The sequence below is a fragment of the Hyposmocoma kahamanoa genome, unplaced genomic scaffold (assembly GCF_003589595.1).
Source record: "Hyposmocoma kahamanoa isolate Upper Pololo Valley unplaced genomic scaffold, ASM358959v1 92, whole genome shotgun sequence".
Taxonomy (NCBI): Eukaryota; Metazoa; Arthropoda; class Insecta; order Lepidoptera; family Cosmopterigidae; genus Hyposmocoma; species Hyposmocoma kahamanoa.
Window position 1 is genome coordinate 12,611,382 of NW_020654748.1, and position 21,631 is coordinate 12,633,012.

General features: G+C 35.0%; 1 protein-coding gene across 5 annotated transcripts in view; it reads right to left on the bottom strand.

Annotated features, from left to right (window-relative positions):
- Window positions 1-799: 799 nt before the first annotated feature.
- The window catches only part of LOC113236790 (GATA-binding factor C), a 121,800-nt gene continuing 100,968 nt past the window's right edge, over window positions 800-21,631 (bottom strand). For 2 of the 5 annotated variants that reach the window (XM_026472968.1, XM_026472969.1), the window contains exons 6-8: window positions 2,371-2,584; window positions 1,852-1,991; window positions 809-1,457 (exon numbers count right to left, since the gene is read on the bottom strand). In XM_026472968.1, coding sequence (XP_026328753.1) covers window positions 1,431-1,457; window positions 1,852-1,991; window positions 2,371-2,584 — 381 coding nt within the window. In that variant the 3' untranslated portion in view covers window positions 809-1,430. Of the gene's footprint in view, window positions 1,458-1,851; window positions 1,992-2,370; window positions 2,585-21,631 lie in introns of all 5 variants that reach the window. The other 3 variants (XM_026472971.1, XM_026472972.1, XM_026472970.1) reach the window with 3 other exon arrangements.

Below are 21,631 nucleotides of genomic sequence, written 5' to 3' on the forward strand. Positions count from 1 at the left end.
TATAACTTCGCTTCGAAATATTGTATGAAAATTAGTAGTGGCTTTGCTGCAACGTTACAGTGGTGCCACTGCAACGTTTGTATAAGCTTCCGATTTGAAGGTGTCGTCCGATAAGGGTGTTACGAAAATGAAACTTAAAATTTAATATCAATATTGATAATTTATTCACAATTTTATTTAAAATACACAACTTCACAATGTTTTGTTTTAAAAACTAAAACTTTAGGTACGGGATATCAATACAGGCTGTCTGCAGTGATCGCTAATTTACATTATTTCCAATAGTCTTATTATGAATTCCTCATTTATTTTCTACAGTTTTCAATTTACATTTCCATATGTACATAATTTGGAATTTGGACATGAAGTCTGTGAACATAGAACTTCTGTTTAATTTATAGACATAAATAATATTCAATCTCTTAACTACTTTGTTAGCTTTTTTAAAATTATTTTGAATTATAGTTGCAATTTGTTCTCCTTTAACGTAAACTACAATTAATATCAAGGTGGTTTGAGGTAAAAGATCTATTATTCACAAACGTCCTTCCAAACAATATTTATGGCCACTTAATATCTTAATTTTATAACGGTATAGTAATACAAAATCTTTTATATTACATATTTGTGACGAATCAAATTAATTTTAATAAATTCAATGAGCGTATCCGATCTGTGACCAGCTGAAATGAAATCGTCGAATGATATCCACATTTCAGTTCTCCCTAATGTGTCTATTAAACTGCTATTTATTTACATTTCGCTTTACATAATAACTATTACATAAATTACTATTGCATTTCTTTCAATATCAACTACGCAAATAAAATATACAAAAAAAAATCTGCAATAACTCTCTGAACACATCACAATCCCTATAGCGAATCGAAATATTCAAAATTAAATACAGTAAAACAATTTATACAGGAACGGAATATAACTTAATATGTACAAAATACACAAAAAAAGGTTTTTTGAACTATACTTATATGTATAAATCATCTAAACTTCGTTACCGACCTTAATTAATAATATAATACTGTACAATTTCGCTAGTTACTTGTAAAACACTCTTATTTTTAATACTTGTAGGAAACTGATCTCGGAATACAAAAATCTTTTCACTCGGTTCGTGCTGAGACAAAACAATTTCAACTTTCGAGACAGATATGTAAGGTATATGTTCATCAATTCAATCTGCATCGTGTTTGTAAATGGTTACAAACATCAATTCTGTTGAACAGTCTTATAATTTATGTGATGTGTAGTACGTGGTACGTGACGTACTTTTGTATGTTGAAGTGAGCTAAGTGTGAAATCACAGCATTTCGCGTTGCCTCTGATTTCTATAAGGTAAATTCTTTTCGTCCAGCAGTGGGACGATGTCTGAGTTATGCCCGATCGGGAGGCTCTTTTGTTTGGTATACTTATCACGTGTATTCACTCCTCCAGCCAGTCTGGAAAGACAAAAATTAAAATTTGAATGAAAAAAATACCTATACCGAGGATTTATCTGATTTTATTAACGTGTGGACATAAGATAATACATAAATGGAATGTTCGATCGGGATAGTTACGCCGATTATTGATTAACCAACTTAATTGCCGAGCATAGCATTTGTTGTCCCCTTAAGAAGAAACCCATGTTTCAGCAGTTAACTTTGATGGACTAATGTGGTATGGAGTTACGGAGGAGACTAGAAGAACAAGGAGAATAGAAGTCCGCATCTACTCCGGAAGTGCTCGCGGCGAACATCTATGTGCTTTTTGGTTTTATACACCTGACAGAGCGTTACGATGAGTCCTCTTTCTGTAGCACGATAAAGTATTAAGTCAAAATATGTGACTTACCATAGAGTTGAGCTGCGCGAGGTGGTGGTGGTGGTAGGGGTTGTGACTGGCCGGCGGCGGTGCGAAGCCCTGATGAGGTGCACCGTACCAGTGGGACATATGGGCGGCAGCCGGGTGCACCAAACCCACTTGGTGTTGCCCTGTTCACGAGAAAATTGTACATTATTTTAAATACAATTTTTATGTATAATATTACTTACAATAAGTTTCTTGTTTGAATTGCCTTCGTGACCAAACGGTTACCGTGCTGTTCTGCAAAGATCCCTGGTTCGATTCCCGGGCCAGGAAATATTTGTATGGCCTGTATTTATTTCTCTCGTCAGTTTGGATGTAATTTGTGGTTGTGTGTCCATGGCACCCGTGATACAGGGTTTCCCTAGTGCGGGGCTGTGATTGTATACGCGTTATTATTATTATGTTACGGTGACAGTGAAGAAATTATTTTTTCTATTTCACGTCAAACAAATAGCATTTATCATCCTGTATATTGCCATAAAATGTAAGGAATACAAAACTTACCGAAGTCCATAGCGGATGGGAAAGCGGAGCCTCCGAAGCCTTTTGTAGCGTCTCCGAGTGGTTTGATCATGTCACCCATGACTCCACCAAGCGCTAGTGCGCAAGCGCCGCCTCCCCCAATGCCCATCCCACCCTTTTTCTTCTTACTCTTACTGCTGAGCTTACGATTTCGAGTTTGTATACCTTCTTTCTTCATTGTTAAAGGTCGATTTACCTGGGACCAAAAAAAGATTCGTTTATATATATTTTTTCCATGTTACGTCGTCTTATTATATATTTTTTGTTGTCTTCTATTCTCTTTTGTCTTAAGTGGCATCACTTCAATAACATAATTTATTGTGAATTAGTAAGATAAAACATGTATAGCTGGACAAAAAGACAATTCAAGTATATCTAGATATCCGTAGAAAAAAACTTCGAATATACACAGCACAAAGCAGATCGATTAAATTAAAACGCTATTTAAAGACAACAAGCAAAATAATGTAAACAACATCAAATAGCACAAGTTTTAACCGACCTACTTCCACTTTATTACTCTTAACATGACATTTAGTAATGAAAAAACGTCTGCGATACCAATTTAGAATGCTAACTAGCTGGCATAAAGGATGCCGAAACCATAAAGTGGTGGCACAATAGTATGCGAATATTCTGTTTAGTTTGTACCGGCGGGAGGACACTCGGTGCATCCTAATTACTGCACTTTTGCAGTTCCAACCGTTGTGGGAAAAGATGGCATTGTAGAGGTTAAAGGACTCGTGTCGCTGTCTTTTTAGGAAATAAATGCAAAGAGCACGTTTCGTTTAATTCCATGTTTATATACATGTATATTTTGGTATAAATGTCATATCAAACATTGAGTAGGAGAAACGCATTAACGTTTACGTTACGTTAACGGTCGGAGAGGATCATATTGGTTGAAATGTAATAACACGGTTTCTTCCAAAATGATTTATCTATTTTTCTTAGAGGCAACAACAACAGCAGCAAACAAAATATAATAAAAAAATCTAAGGAATTTTCCTTTGTGTTTGTTCGATCTTTTTGTCAATAATATAATAAGAAACTAGTGAAGAATTTTCATAAAAATTAGATTAATATTGTGGTAGTATAAACATCATGATATTAAATAAAAATAAAATAAAGCAAACAATTTATCCTCAAGAGAACAAAATGCGCTAATCAAATATCGTAAGCCGTGCACACTCTGATACATTATATCGTACTTGATACATAAAAGAATATTACAATTTCTTTTTTTTTTATTTTTAAATATCAAGTGACGGGACAAACAAGTCTTGCGCCTGATGTTAAACACTCCTGTCCATAACAGTTACAGTGCCACTCAGAGCTTTAAATCACAAAGATCTGAGGGGCACTGCCACTGCACCCGTCACCCTGAGACATAAGTTGACAAGTCCTATGTGTCCTTCAAAACCGGAACACATTAATGCTCACATTACTGCTTGGCAGCAGAAATAGGTAAGGTAGCAGTACTTCCCTAGACGAACTCTTTCACAAGGAGCCCTACTGCTACTAAATACAAACACTTTTGTCAACCATGTACATATATTACAACAATATACAAGTTTAGGTCAGCTTATCTCGGTACCTTAAAATCTGTACAAAAAATATTAATCAAAACACTTAAAAGTTTTTTCACAAGCAATCTGTTACCAATGCCTGGCATCAATGTCGTAATAACATTTATAAAATTATTATTTAGAAAGAGTAAGACGTATCTCAACGGGTACTTAAAATTATTATCGACTTATGATAAGTCCTTAAGTATAAAGTAGCCACTGACTGTCACTCTATCTGTGAACCACTTTACAGTACCGCTGGTAATACGTATTTACTAGTCATAGGAATACTAATATCACTGCTAATGAGGGCAAATTTGAATATTTAGAGCCATGTCTACATACACAATTTCTACAAACATATCCATTTTTTACCAGTGAATTTCAAATTAAATTGTATTAGCTTGACTTCACTATATTTATGCACTTTTAAATGTTAACTATAATAATCTATATCTTGATATTGCTTTTAACATATTTCATAATTGTAATAATTAATGACATAGCATATATACGAAATTAATAATTTATTGATTAAGTTATACTTAGTCATTGTAGTGCCCTTACTGGATTCATTTGCTGGAATCTTTTATGTAACACCTTTGTTAACCCATAAGAAACAATGCATAAGTTAATTATGACTTACAGTTAAGTTACTAGAGACAAAAGAGGGTAAGAGAGAAGCTAGCTAGTTCACAACTACTAGTATTTATGTGGTCAGTGTTCACAACCATTTCTTAGGAAAATGTTTTGGAATTCGACAGCTCTATTACTTTGCCAAATTCTCAGGTCAAATCGCGGTCAACATTGCATTGGTTTCCTCGAAGCGTGCGTCACGACGGTTGGACGGACAATGAGTTATTCATTGCGTTCTCGGGAACGCGGCGGTCGGTGGCGGCGGCGGCGGCGGCGGCATGTGGGTCCTAAACGCACGATTGCACTGCGCCTGCGCGGCCCGTGCCTGCCCATGCGCATTACCCGCTCTTGTCTGTTGTTTTTAAATAAGCAGTACATTGCTAATTGGATATCTACTTACAGAACTTAGGGCTCTCGTATCCGTATTTCGAATTTTGTAACATTATGTAAGGTCGAAGCCAAAATCGAAAATAATAAAAATCTTGTTTAGAGTATCTAAGACACTTACTTCTAACGAATTAGTTGATAACGAATAGTGCTTCATGTGAAAGAATTAGTCCAAAGAAGTACTGCCACCATACCTATTTTTGTCGCCAAGCAGTAATGTGAGCGTTACTGCGTTCCGGTTTTGAAGGGTGAGGGTTCTGGTGAAATTACAAGGACTTGTCAACTCGTGTCTCAGGGTGACGAACGCAGTGGCAGTGTCTCTCAGATATTTGCGATTTAAAGTATTGAGTGACAATACAACTGTCATAGATAGGCATGTCGCTTACCACGTAGCGCACGACTTGGTCATCTCGTCACTTGATGTATTAAAATTTCAAACTCTATGAAATAGTATGATCTCATTGGAAAGGACTAAGACTTACCTAACCATATATCCGATATATGGGCTCATACAACACTTTAATCCATACAATACTAGTAGATCATTCATAATATAGGCAGGAGACAGACTGCTCCATCAATTAGTACAAAGGGCCAGTCCAAAGTGCAAGTTCTAATTTCCCGAATGTTGTTAAAGAATATTGCAAGTGCGCATGCGTGCTGACGATGTCCCTAATGTGTTACCGCGAATCGCCCACTCCCGGTACTCTGGCGCATACCGCGCCGTCGCTGCTTCCAATTGAACCAATATAAAATGCATTAGCTTTAGTGCACTGGCGGCAGATTTGCAAGAATATGGGTCATTGTGAAGCCTTTTATATTCTTGTGATGTTTTGACTACACTGAAATACATTAATGTTTACTGCTTTAAAATTTGAAATAGTAAACACGAACTTCAGTATAGATTTTAAGACTCGTGGTTATACATTGTTACTAATAGTTACAAATTACTTACCACGGTATGACACGTTTAATGGTGTAAATAAAAAGATATTGGGAAAATAAAAAGATGACATATACAAGGTTCGAAACGTGTTAACTTCAATGGTATAGAAATATAACTAAATAGATTTTACATCGCATTTTGGAAAGACAAAGTATGCACTGTCAGCAAACTCGATACGTTACCACCATAGATATGTTACCACATTAAAGATTCCTTTTTGAAGGAATTTGGCGTGGTGTTACTACATTATACAACATATTTTTATTATAAACAAAAGGTTTTTACAAAAAAGTCTGTATTGGAACAGGGAATGCTTCAATTTTCTTTGACTTTTTCGACTGTGAAAAGCTACTATAGAGAAGAAGATAAAACATAACGTGTTGTAGCATACTTATGCTACAACACGTTTTTAAAACCAATAAGTATTTTTTATTCAATTATTCTACATCGAATATAATAGTGTTGCCTAATTAAATGCATCCTGTCACTTAGGATGCTATGTTTCATGCGTCCTTCGCAGTCATTTTCATATAGACTCGCTTAGCATGCATAACGCTGCCGTCCTGTGTATGTATATAGTTCGTTCATTCCTAAGCGGATCTACTACATGCGTAGACCGTGAATAGATACTTGCATATTGTGTTTTCAATTCTGTAACCTTTAAACGCTATGCATATTATTACGTTTAGAATGTATATTTTCCAAATAAAATTCGATTTCATTAAAGCTAAAATACAGTTTAAAATCGGATCATTGGTATATTAAAGTCACACGTGACTTTTGCATGAAACAAATTATGTGCATGTGAAATATATATATATATAATTATCAGACAACATCACATACATTGCTCCGTTACCAAAATAAGTAACAATGACATAATTTTGTGTTATGGAAATCAGAAACAACGACGATATTACAAACACCTAGACCCGAGACTATAGAAAAGTTAGTCTTTTCTATTAATTTAATTCCCTCGGTGAACGGTTATAATGCTGGTCTGCCACGCAGAGGTCCGCGCCGGCAGAAATATATGTATGGCCTATGTTTATTTCTCTCGTGAGTTTGGGTGTTATTTGTGGTTATCTATATATGTATGTGTCCATGATACCCGCGACACAGGGTTTCCCAAGTGCGGGGTTTAAAAAAAACATTGACCTCATTAGGGCAGTAGGTAGATACTTCTATTCTCGCCTATAGATCTCACGCAAGTAGCGACTTATCGTTTTAGCCCTACAGAGATAGCAACCCCGTGAAAACCGGCACAAACCATGGAGGTCGTCAAATTTTATAACTCTCCTTTCCATTTAAGTGTTCAAAAGTTATCGATTAATTTCATTCGAAGAATCTTTAATCTCTTTCCTGAAGAGTTATCATTTTGCAACCTGTGATCTTTGCCCGTTATTAGGAGTCAATAGGTATTCAAAAATATACTATAATCAATGCATGATGTAGGTACACAAAACAAATAGGTAAAATATACATACATGCGACCATCGTACTCATAGTAGGTATATAACGGCTGTATTGTATCCACAGTACATGACATATCCGCCATGTTAGAGCAGAAATTGCTTAATAACTAGCCATTATGCCAGGTTAATTACATCGTCACTGGTCCCACTCCCGTTCTCTTTACGTATATAATACCTACCCACGGTGTTCATATGAAACTATAGTCAGTTTAACGTGTTCCCACTCTGATTTATGTGACTCTCTTAAATGATCTTTTGTTTAATTGTTTCCGTTATTTTATTGCAGTTGCAATAGGAGTCTGGGAGTCATCATTATCATCAAACCATTTCTACGTCCCACTGCTAGGCACGGGTCTCCTCTCAGGCGAGGCCGTACTCCGCCACACTGGCCCAATGCGGGTTGGGGACTTCACATGTTTTCAAAGGGTTTTGAAAAGTAAAAGTTAATGATAAAATTTCAAATTAAATTTCACACATAAAGAGCTGATCGGTGCAAGCACGGATTCGAACCCATGGCCTCTGCTTGGAAGGTGGTACGTCAAACCATTAGGCTACCAAGGCCTATATTTATAGTTCGAACTATTTTCAAGTTTAATGTCAAAGCGATTGAAATTAGTTTTTATAAATATGCGGAAATGTATTGCAACTTACATCAAACCTTAAAAGGTTTACAAGCTATAATATCAATCAAAAAGTTGGGTAAAATCAGTCAAAACACAAAACTTCTTATCGGAAACTTTGAACATGAAAAGTTTGCATACCATTCCATACCGGCGAACATTCATAATTGCTTGAGGAACAGTCATAGCTAAGCAGCTTAGGACTGGCGAATTTCAACCCTAAGTTGGAAGATGTAGAGTCGTTAAAAGGTGATATATGGAATGGTTAGGAGGTAGTAGTAAGGTTTCCCTAACGATACACGCACCCCGCATGCAACATTCCGCAGTTTTGTTCCGAACAACGGCCGTGTATTGTACAGTCAGTGCCGTAAGTGCCTTCTATTCTAAAGTAGTCTTCAATTTTTACGACTTCCTTGCTGGCTTTAAGTGAAGTATATAAAAAATCGATACCTCCAATGAACACTGCGCCAACTTAATTTTTGATCATTTTCTGTTTTTTGTTTCTCTTTTTTCACAAAGTTCGTTCATTTTTGTTTCTTTTTTCGAATTTCCTTTTTTATTTTTATTCCACAAAATTCGGGGAACATAATATTCACTAATAAATTAGGTTATTTACATGGAAAACAGAAAATGACCAAAAATTAAATTGGCGTAGTGAATATTGGAGGTAAACTGAAGAAACGATTCCGAAAATATTACCAAATTGTAATTTGTACATAAAAATTCCTTTCAAACTTGAAAGACATTGGCAAAGATTTCCGTTAACTTATAGACTGATTCAGTTGACCATGGAGCATGTAAACGTTCCGAAATATCGGGAAAATAAAAAGAACTCATACCGTTTTAAGAAACTTATAATTAGTGATAATCATTTAGATATCGAGTTCTTAGGTTTTCGCGTTTATTAGAAAAAAATAAAACTACTTTTTCCGATCTAAATCGCATGTATTTGTTTTTGCAAACAAAACAACGTTTCGGGCCCTTTTTTGGAGGTCCCGATCACGACTGACTGAGTTGGTAAAGTCATCCAGTATTTGCTTTGACGAAAAATCCTAAAATAAAATAAGACTGCAATACTAATTAGTACTAATAATTGTGTGTTTAATTGATTCCTATTATCATTAATAATTAATAATAGAATTAATTTTAATAAAAATGTATATTCTTAAAACAAATTTAATTTGTAAAACAAGTACGTAGCGTAAATTGGAATGTATCTTTGAAAACTTGAAACATAAAGTATTTACTTAATAGTTTTTGTAACTATAGTGATAAATAATTTTTTTTGGTGTCCATTAAAATTAGACATAACTTTTTGTTGAACGTTGATGCTTTTACCATCTCAATTAGCCGTGACCATGGGACCTGTAAAGGGCCCGAAACGGTTGTTTGTTTAAAAAAGCAAATATTTAGTTTCATTTCTCAATCATTTAAATTCTAACTTCTTCTAATTATTATTCAATTAATTCAACATAAATAGGGAATTCAAAATAAGCTTATTCATTGAAGTGTACAGTGAATTGTAACTAGCGAGACCATGTAGCATAAAGCAATGTTATGGGTGCTTGTAAAACCGTAGCTTCAGCAGATACGGGTAACTTATATCTTTGCCCTTCGTAATGTTTTTGCTAAATCACAATCCATGGTCTATTGCGAACTGTAACTTCGTCGTTTTTCATGTCTTGATGCCTTTTCGATTGGATAGAATGGAGTCTTTCATTTAAAGAAGCCTGAGTTTTTTTATCGTTTCTCGAGAAATTATAAGGAATGTTTTTCCTAGGATTCTCGTTGACTTTGTAAAGTGGTATATTTTGAACTTTTATAAAATAAGTGACAGCTGGGTATAGATAATTATACTCTGTCAGTAAACGGCCACTATACTCACTTTGTTTACTAACGTGAGTAAATAGAGACAATATTATATAAAAAGTACCCATTATGGCTTAAAATGTAGACTCTCAACGCTATGTATGAGTATGGTAAATGGATGAATGGCATTTTAATGGGTGCCATTAAAATAATCAACGTTAATCAGTTGTCTGTTGGTTTAATGCATCTTATTATTTTTCATTGCTAGGGGTTAAGTTTACCCTGGTTACTAGTTTGTTAATAATTGTAACAAGCTAGTGGAGTAATTTCACAAAAATAATTGAATATCATAGTAGTAAAACATCGTGATAATGAAATAAAAACTTAATATTACAATTATTTAAGCGACATCTTTAGTCAGCCACTGGTAGCTATTAAGGTACCGGGGCTGAGTGAATAAAAACTTTTTAACCAATTTCACAAAAATAATAGAATATCATTGTAGCGAAACATTGTGCTATTTATTAAAAAATTTAATATTATGCTGGTTACTTTCATATTCACTTTCATTTATTTACATTTCACGTGGATGATACAGATTAATGTTACAACTATTTTTGGTACATACATGTGATGGCATAGCAAAGTTACACTGTTAACAAAATTTAAATACATTTCGAGCTTGGACGTAGTTAGCTAATAAATAATGAATTACCTACATTATTGCTTTTATAATTATTATTACTATTACATTTTCTATGTAATACACTTGTATTATACAATGGTATATTATAAATTCATTAGATACTGGACAGATTTTTGTATTTAAAGCTCGACGGCAATTAGCTAGTCCAAGGTGAAATGTCTCTATTATTGTAACAAAATCACAAAAAATGCATTCGACATGCAGCAGGGACAACGGATGTTCACTGTGTACTCGCATTGCATGCCAGCGCATTTTGCATAAAACCTACTTACCTAATACAGAGTTGTCAGCTAAAATATGATTTCGTACCCTTAGTATGATAAAGCAACATACAATCGTACGGAAAAAGTTATCATATGAAAATCATAAAAATAATACAAATTTCATGAAACAAATTATGTATATGCGAAATTTTGTAACTCTTCTAAGCATAAAAATCTATCTACTAGTTTCTGTTCTGAAGGATTATCATTTTGCAGACATTTTCAAAGAGTTCGTCCAGAGAAATACCTTAACAATTTCTATTGCCAAGCAGTATTGTGGACATTACTACGTTCCGGTTTTGAAGAATAAGTGTGCTGATGAATTTACAGGCACATGGGACTTGTAAGCTTACGTCTCAGGGTGATGGGTGCAGTAAGAGTGTAATTTAGTTAGTTTCTTCGGTTCTTCGACTTATCAATATAAGATTAAAATCCTAATTTTCTACAAAATATGCTTGTTTATGACAATGGATCAAATTGATCCATTATCATTGAAAAATGAGCTTTATTCGTCATAAATAGTATAGTTTAAGTAGCAGTGTAGAGCTCCTTGCGAAAGAGTTCGTCCTGGGAAGTATTTGTTACCTTACCTATTTCTGCCGCCAAGCAGTACTTAATGTGAACATAACCGCGTTCCAGTTTTGAAGGGTAAGTGTGCTCGTGAAATTACAGGCATATGAGGCTTGTCAACTTATGTCTCAGGGTGACAGGCACAGTGGGAGTACCCCTTAGATCTTTGCGATTTAAAGCTCTGAGAGTACTGCAACTATTTATGTACAGGCATGTCGCTTATCACCAGGCGTACGACTTGACTGTCCCTTCGCTAGGTATCTTAAAAAAAATATTAAGAAGTTTAAGAAGCTACAATATATTGGAATAGGTGTGAAATATAAATAGGCATAACTATGTAGATACCAACACAGCCTTGCATTATCAATAAATACACAAAAATAAGTAGAAATACGTATACTGTGTGTATTATCTATGTACTCGTTATCTCCCAAAACCAAACGCGGTTTGTAATTTGAACCGCACTACACATCGAGTTCTTAGGTTTTCGCGATTGTTACACATAGGAAATGAAACTATTTTTCCGGATTTAAATCGCGTATATTTGTTTTTTCAAACAAACCGACGTTTCGGGCCCTTTACAGGTCCCATGGTCACGGTTGACTGACTACACAGTCAAACTATTAAACAATTTTTTAGAGAAAAAGCTAGAAAAGCTAGAAAAAGAAAGAAGATTTTTCCCAAATAATGATATGTATTTAGTTTTTTAGCTAATTCATATGAGACAACTGGGCGTATATTACAAATAGGAAAATTATTCATTTTTGGAAGACCGTAAGGAATTGGTGCTTGTGGATTTATTGGTAGTTAAAAATTCGTTTCAAAAACAAACGAAGAATTTTTAACTACGTTTTTAAAGTCTTCAAGATACATGTTTTAGAAATGAATAAATATATTTTTATTGATTGATAAAACTCTTCTTCGCTTTAAATAAATAAGCCCACTGACAGTTCCTTGCTTATACATTTTCAACGTATGTCCTTTTGTCAAACAAAACCCTTCTTTGTTCACTCGTCATGGACCTTCATTCAACCTTTCTCGGACAGCCTTGCCAGTTAAAATAAAAAGGGAAGTGTATCATCGTAAATGTTTTCGTATATGTATCAAAATATATAATTCGTAGCCACCTGAATTTAATAATAAGATTATGCCAAATGCTATGTTCCAAAGAAGATTATTCACACGGTTGTCTAAATGATGATTTATTCCGTTCAAGAATATGAATGATGTAGCCTGACATTTTAGATACGATTTATTTTTTGAAATATTTTAATGTTATTAATTAATAAATTTGCACGCTGTTAACTGCTAAATGTGATAATCTATTATATAATATGTATTTCATATCTGTAAACAACATTTACTGCGCATAAAATTTATCTCTTTAGTGGATAATGTGCCTTAATAACCCAATAAAATAATCTCTTGTCAAACGTACAATATTCATATAGTGTTTTTTTTTTGCGTATGTATCCAATATCCATATAGCATAATTTGCAATTGCAGATGATGAATTTGTTGTTTGTTTTAAAAATGGAACAGTGTCTACATCGTATTCTAAAATTAGCAAGCAAGTGTAACAGAAAGCAGTAGCAATATTAGCAAAATAGGCACACTTAGTGTTTCGCTATGCGTGCGGGTAATTGCGTTAGGTTTCTAGATCGCGAATGCACAAGTTACAACACTATCTGCCCATCTGCCCGCTCCGAGCCATAAACCCGACCAAATGGGAAAATAACAGGCTCAGCCCACAATGCGCTGGAAAACGCACACGGCCTCGGCAATTTTTCCAACTAGAAAGCTTTATTTCGCGCTAATTGTGGACTAATGGCAAATCCAGCTAAATCGTACGTGAGACAACTCGGTATAATAAAGCCAAATATAAATACAAATTTAGTCAATACTAGGCTTTTGCTCGTATCAAAGATTTAATCAGGAATGCCTTCGTCGTCTTTTTTCCAAAAGAAAGTCGCTCAAACTTTGAATTCTTGTCACTCTAGTGAGTCTTGTTTTTGTGGACGCTGGTCATCCATGCAGGCTGAACGTGACATGTTAGCGTACGTCAAAAGTGCTTTTATCACATGAGACCATAAAAATAATACGAAACAACTACATGAAACAAATCATGGATACATGAAATATTTTAACTCTCCTATTTAAGTATAAAAAGACAAGACATAAAAAGGCCATTCTACAGATGTGGCCTTATTATAACCAAGAGTGCGAACTGTAGAGCTGTGTTTAATTGCCATTAACCAAAATTGAAATGAAGAAAAATAATCGATGAGGAAATAACGTTTAGTCAAAATCATCTCGTTATGTAATGCAGAAATCGAGTTTCATAATGTTTTTTATTGTGACCGAGTGACGTTCGTTCCAACAAAACCTGCGCCTGGTGGTAAGCAACATGACTATTCGTAACAGTTGCAGTGCCACTCAGAGCTTTAAATCGCAAAGACCCGGGGTGGCACCGTCAGATTGAGACATAAGTTGAAAAGTCCCATGCGCCTGTAATTTCATCAGCCCTTTAAAACTGAAACGTAATAGTGCTCACATTCCTGTTTGGCAACAGAAATAGGTAAAGTGGCAGTACTTGCCTGGACAAACTCTTTCACAAGGAGCTCTACTACCAAATACATAAATTCTAAATATAATATTTCCAACAAAGAGATAAATGAGTGCTAAGTGGACATTCCCAAAGCAATAATCTAATACTGCTGAACAATAGTATCAATAAACCGCAATGAGAACCAAACGCAAGAAATGCATTGCGTGTAACTGTGTATCAATCGATAACCATCTGATAAATTAAACAACCGAGCGTACACGACAAAAGTCAAGAATTAGCAACCAATTACCCGGTAAAAAATGATATACACCTATTAACGAGCAAAAACTCCTATAAATGACTCTATTGAAATTGATAGCGTTATTACAGAGAAGTTGGTTTTTGCTCAACTTGGTCAATATTTGCCTAAATAACGATGGCAATTTACACAACACGGCACTTTTTGCAATTCTTTTATAATACCGTGTAATTGCATACTTTATCGATATTAATAGGTTTTTTGCTACTGTGTTATGAAACATTTACTTATACATAAAAATTCATGTTTTTAAAGCTTAATAGAAGAGGCTATTTATTACAATATTAAATGTTTTTCTAAATTTTACAGCAAAGAAAATTAAAACGTCAATTGACTGCATTTATTATATATAAGTACCGTCGTTATAATGGTTTCATTAAACATTGTAATCAAGTAGTATTATATATTACATTTAAACCCCAAACAACTGTTTAATTATATAACTAGTATTCTCAATTTTGAACCACATGTTGAATAAAATAATGTCTCAAAGGACAGTTCATAAACGCAATGTAGTTTAACACTGTATATGTGTATTTTAATTAGAGATGTCTACGCTAGCTGTCAGCGACACTTTAGCGTGTCGCGTGTTGGGTTTTCTTTTTTCCCCACACTATATGTCAGCTCATTATAGCGACAGAAGAAATTACTCCATGTGTATTTTACGCGTGAGTATTTTCCACTGCGTGAATTGTGGGAGCACTCCCGTTTGACAGCCTGCGCTTGAGTGCGAAAATATTTTACAATTATTCAAATTATCTTTTTACTCACAGAGCATAAATCCCACTTTTTTTTGCTGTAGTTCTCTCAAAAGTTACGAATATAACACATCGCTACTTTTTTGTAGAGAGAAAGTTAACGAATATTTAATAATTATTCTTGACTAACTGATGCAAGCGACTTCGTTTGCTCTACGTAAAGTAACATTGAGTAGCTTACTCATATTGTACCCTGAGGGGTAATTGGTCAAAAACGCTGAAACATGGCTTATTTCTTACAAATTTTAATAATATTAAAGCACACACTCGCGTGAAATCCTGTATCGCGGGTGCCATGCACACAGACGACCGTAATAACACCCAAACTCGCGAGAAATATAAATGCAGGCGATACAAATTTTCTCCCGATCCGGGAATTGAACTTTGGACCTCTGCGTGGCAAACCAGCATGGTAACCGTTTGGCAACAGAGGCAGTTAAAAATCCTAAAGAAATCCCAAAATAATTCGAAACAACAATTAACGGATCCCTTGCATGAGAAATGATTGGTTCTCTATGCAAACTTTCATCCCCCATTTCACCCCTTTCAAGATTTATTTTTGTGACAAAAATTAGTCTACGTCCTTCTCCTAGGTTCCACCTATCTCTACACCAAGATTCATCAAATTTGGTTGAGCGGTTTAGGCGTGAAAAGATAGCAGACAGAGCCACTTTCTCTATAATATTAGTTCTGGATTGAGTTTGGACAACGAAATCTCGAAGTATACGAAATATAAAGCTTTTTCCGCCTAAATTAATACTTTCACATGACCATCAAAATAAATCGGACGAGTGTCGATGTAGCAATTAAAGTTCATCCCGTTTTGAAGTCGAGGACAGGGGAGATGTGGCGTTGCGGGCAAATAAACGAGCGAGAGCAGATTGGGCGAGTCGACACTGGCGACGGCCACACGCGATCTACTTGGAATTCACCACGGCCACGTGATCACAGATGATCTGGTGAAAACCAGTGATAACGAAGAGATTGGAGGGAGAAACTTCACCACGTGACCCGTATAAAAATTTGCCTTTCTAATCAAAACTATAGTGAAACAAAAACTTCCTACTATTATTTATCCACTATTCCATCCATATCTTAGGTATTATGTTATGAAATATGTATTTATCTTAATATGTGTTTATAAGTATTAATATAGTTCATATCGTTTTTGTATTACATAATTTTTCTTATGTTGTGCAGGTAAGCTCGTTCTTTTAGTTATTGTGTCCTTATTTAGGTCTGCAGAAATAAATTTATTTTAGAAATAATCAGAACCTTTTGTCTGCGGTTTCATTTTATTAATTGTGATTTTGTATTTTTTCTGTGCAATAAAGTATTAAATAAATAAACGTAATAATTATACAGCTTCTGCGTACTTGGATGATAAAAATCCGTGGTAGTGTCCCATAGAGCTCTTGCAGGTTGTGTCGATCTTATGATGTTTGAAATTAATATTGTAAATGATAAATGTGCATAAATGTGTATTTGTTAAGAGCAACCTCTGGAGTTTCTTGCTCATTCTTCCCAGGGGAATCTGCCTTAATAAAGGAATGAGCTGTAGAATTTAATCAATATGACGATTTCAAATGTAATTTGCTTACCTGTGAAATAAAGATTCTTAGAGAAAATACGTATGGAAACGGTATTTTGTAGATTTCTTCTGAAAGTTAGCTAACTTTCAATATTATGAATCATAACATTTAAATGAACAGATTACTTACTGGTTATCATTTGGGTAGGCGTTACAATAAATCGATCCCTCCTCCGTAAAGAAGCGTAAGCCCAAATTCACAATTTTACACGGATACGTTTTATTATATCGAAAGAACTGAAATAAGCGTAATACCTACGATTGTTGTAATTAAATTTCAAGCATACTCATTATTTTTTGTCATTTATATTATTACACCTATATAAAAATAAAGTGATTTATGAAAAAATGTGCCCATATTTGTGGCTTACCATAGATTATGTAGGAGTCGAAATAGTCTAAGCTACTATTAGTTGAATGAACACGTGTGTAAATTACCAAATAATATTAAATTATCACTTAATGGTCGACTGAAATTAATCCAACTGTTACTAGAAGGGATACAAAAATGGTTCGCCGAAATCCAACCATCTATTAAGGAAAGGAGTTCTAAAAACATTTAAAAAGCTAGGCGAAACATATTTCTTACTAGAAATTATTTTCGAAACACGAAGTCCCACAAAATGCGCACTATTAGTTGTAAAAGGAAGACTTCGCCCCATAAATGTGAAGTGTTTGCCGTCGGGAATTAGTTCCGCGTAGTTAGTGCGCGTCGCAATTGAGCCGGCAGCGGCGGCGCCTGCGCAGCTGAACGCTGAACGACCTTTCCTCTGAATAACTGCTTACAAAAAGTTAAAATTCTTATATGCAGTTATAAGTTTATGTAGCGGAATAACGGGAACTTGAGATTTCATCGCGAGTCGGGAATTTGAGGTGGTCAGAAGAAATTTATGAAAGGAATTCTTAATAACAACGATATTTGCATCTGCAAAAGTGATGAATATAGTGTCGCTTAGCTATCGTTTTCAGCTTGCATTTATATAGACTTACATATTTCTAAGGCTATTGGCTAAGCAATCTGTAATGCATCCATGCAACACACTTGCGTTTTGCGATAACAAAGAAGTGGTGATTTGACCTCTATTTTGCTTGCAAAATAGAAAACACACGAAATTAATTACAAATTGAGGAGGTGCTTTAAAACATGTCGATAAACCGACTTAGTTGTTTGATCTGTGTACGTGATTAAAATAAATATTACGGGCGGTAGCTGTGCCGACAGCTGCTTCTCCGGGGGATAATTGAAACGGCGATTTATACACCCGCCAAATTTATCGACATCGACAATTTATACACACTCACAGAACAACCTTTTGCTACTTTACTTTACTTTCCTGTTACTAATGTTACTTGAGAATTACTACGAAATCTTACGTTATATTATAGATAAATTGTTTGTAAATTTCTCAGCAAAGATTTGTCAGCGAAGATGGTTGAAGATAATGAAGAAATCATCCTGAAATTAAATATTGTATACATGGTCTTCCACTGAAGTTTGCAGTAACCACGATGCCCTTGGCCACCTCGGATCAGTCTCTTTAAATATTCTTTGTACTTCTAACCTGACCCTTTTCACGGATCTTTCAAATTTTATCGAAATATTTAAGAGGTCTACCTCTCCGTACGTTTCGATACACTTTCTCAATAAATTCGTCCGTCACCTGATGGAAAGTGACGATGAGGTCAACGATGTAGCATGCATGCATCTAAATAATGCTATTCACTCTCCGCTTCAAAATGCCCAAGTTATAGCATTCGAGGGATAAGTCTGTTACACTCAGTTAAATTATACTTAATTATAAGTAATATAATTTAGTTGTAAGCCGTTCCAATAGTCAGTGCTCCAGTTTTCAACATTTTTAAAACTAGCCAACCAAAGCGATTGTGCATAAATCAAACTTTAAATTAACTATCAACAATTTCTTAATAAAGTCTCAATTAACACAACGTCAATAAAAGCAATTATAATTTCAACAAGACAATTGGTGAAACGTAATTATTATTGTTACACGCATAAGACAATATCGGCCAATATCTCGAAAGCTATAATCGTTTGTTTGCAGGTTAGTGAATCGTTTATAATTTATCTTAGTTACATTCGAGTTATGGGTCCATCAAAACATTAATTAGTTCTCACGTATCGATAAAAAGCACCCGATGCCGCGAAGATAAGCAAAACTCAATCCAGATTGATAAACTGCTAATATTAATGTGTTCAACGTTCGATGAAAAATACAGTTACGTAACAACTTGCGGGATAAGTGTAATTACACGGTCTTAAATAAAATCTCTATGTAAATAGTCAAACTAAAGTTAGTAGATCAGTGAAACCAAAAGGTATAATTCAAGTTACACATTCACTTTTCCACCAAACCATCGCCACTGTTTCTACCTGATTTGCAATTTAATACGCTGTCACACAAGCTGCTATGAAATGGCGAATGCTAACACGAGCTACCTGTTTGCTATTTTGAATCAGCATTAAATATTTGTAATGAAGATGGTATATGTGGCTGTTCATCACATAGTTCAGATCTCGAAAACAATTATGGAAAACAATAAATTTGTGTGTTTCGCGCCTGTGGCATCGGACGAGGTCCAATTAGAGTCGAGCGGCGTCCGCAGTAAATCTCTTATGGCTACCACGCTACACTAATTCATACACGGCCGCCAACGAGAACTCGTAACTGTCGACGTCGACACACGCTTTAACAGCTTCTCAGTTATCGATAACTGTGTGCATGGCGACACAACACTATCACTTTTTGGTAAACAACTTTTACTAATCGGGTTTTCGCGATTGTTACACATAGGAAATGAAACAATTTTTCGGATTTAAATCGCGTATATTTTGGTCATCCATGCCCATGGGACCTGTAAAGGGCCCGAAACGTTAGTATGTTTGAAAAAACAAACTAACGTAAAATAGTTTTATTTCCTAACTTTTACTAATCCTTATAAAATATCTTATTTCTGAATCGTGAAAGTAGTCTGGAATTCTGGATAGTTGTATGTACATTGTTATACATTATTTTTGTATTTTTTGTTATAACTTTAGACTACACATATAGTTGAAATACTATAAGAGGAAAGCATAGAAATATACAAAAATGAGGTCGTTCAAATTCCAAGTCCATTATTCAGTCTTTATGTTTGCTATTTTATTTATGACACCAAGTCACCCTGAGACATAAGTTGACAAATCCCATATGCCCGTAATTTTATCAGCACCCAACGCAATAATGATTACATTACTGGTTGGCGGCAGGTAAGGTGACAGTATTCCCCTGAGCTCTACTGTACTCTGCTTATTATCCGATCGATTGAAATTAGAAAACTCATAATAATTAATACAGGAATCTACACACCAGCTGAGCGATTGGGTATAAAATGCATTTATTGCCTTCCACAAAAGTACCTTAGTTAATAAAAAATATTTGAATAGATACACAAATAAAAAAACCGTAGAATAAAACTGACTGTGTGTATGATATTCGAAATTGCATATATTAGAAATGCACCTTTTCGTTTCGATTTGACTTCTTCTACTTTGTACTTCGTAATAGTTATTTTTGAAACAAAATTACTTAATGTTCCATAGAGATTTATTTTTTATGAACTCAATATGATTTTGCAATCGTAATTTTTGTGTAACTGTAACAAGTTCTAATTAACAATAGAGCCTTGTTTAACTCAATATATTGTAATTGGTTCGATCTAATCTTCATAAATGTTACAAGAAACTTACTCAGGTTATTTTGTATTGGAAAGAAGAAACGAGCAACTACAACGTGTAAAGTGGAGCAAAACTCGTCAAAGGTCGGCTGTAGCCTCAGAGTGGCCACTATTCTTTATTTATTACAATCATTGTCTTTTTCGGGCGATTTAAAAGCCTGCGCGGACAGCGGCGCGTGCGCACCTCACGAGCACCTGCTCTAAGCCCCCGATAATTATTATTCCACCACTTATTATATGATTATAAGACTTTTTTGGTACTTTCAATCAAATTACACCTTGGCTCGCCACTTTGTATGAGTGAGATGTCATAAAAATTTTTTACTCTATAATTTAAGTTTGACCGTTGGAGAAACGGTGTAAAACGAAACTTTATCAATTATTTGGCCACCGTTCTTTATGTCACGTTCACGTCATCCAAACATTTATTAACTCTTTTAATGAGTGTAATATTTTATTTTTATAATATTAAAAAATACCCAAGAGGTATGAATACCCATGAGGTAGGAATACCGTGAGGTTTTGATGAGAACTAAAGCTTTCTATATGCAACCGCAAAGCTTATCTCATGGAGATAATCGATAATGCTAAACCCCAAACGCTTCTACTAGACTTAAATAATAAAAGCAGGAGCGCACTTAAACCATGGATTAATACCTCATAATCTTTTGTTACTTCTCAGATTTACATTGTCGTAAAAGTTTTTGTGGTCAGATGCAGGACAAATGGCAGAAGAACAATCTGTATAAAAGACATGAGTGTGGATAAACAGTACCTGTGTAACAAAGATACAGTGCGCTTTTGTGTAAAATGGAACGCGGCGATTTTAAAATGTTGCGTTAATTTCGTAGTGCACTGTCACGAAGATCGCCTAGATGATTAGAACCGTCTCAAGTTCTAAAATTGAGTCCACGTAAACCTCGACCGCGGAGTTTTGCAGTGGTGCGCGTAGATGGAGTGATAGCGCGGCTTAAATAAATAATTAGACGACTCGAGGAAGTAGGGGGAGAGAGGGGCACTCTCGGATAGTTTTGAGATACTATCTCTCGCAACCGCGCTTTGTGTCAAACGTCAGATGTTTATCTCGGAGATGTTTACAGATGTACCGGAGGGGTAACGGCCCAAACTCTCTGGGACGCAATCAACCGTATATGGTTGATGGTAATAGACTGTGAGTTAATTACCGTCTTTGTTTGTACAAGACTGTTAATTTTGGCTGCAATCAATTTTTAGCACAACAACGTATCACACAATGTAATTTTTTTGTACAATGTTTCATGAAGTGCCCGTAATATATCAACAGAATAACCTA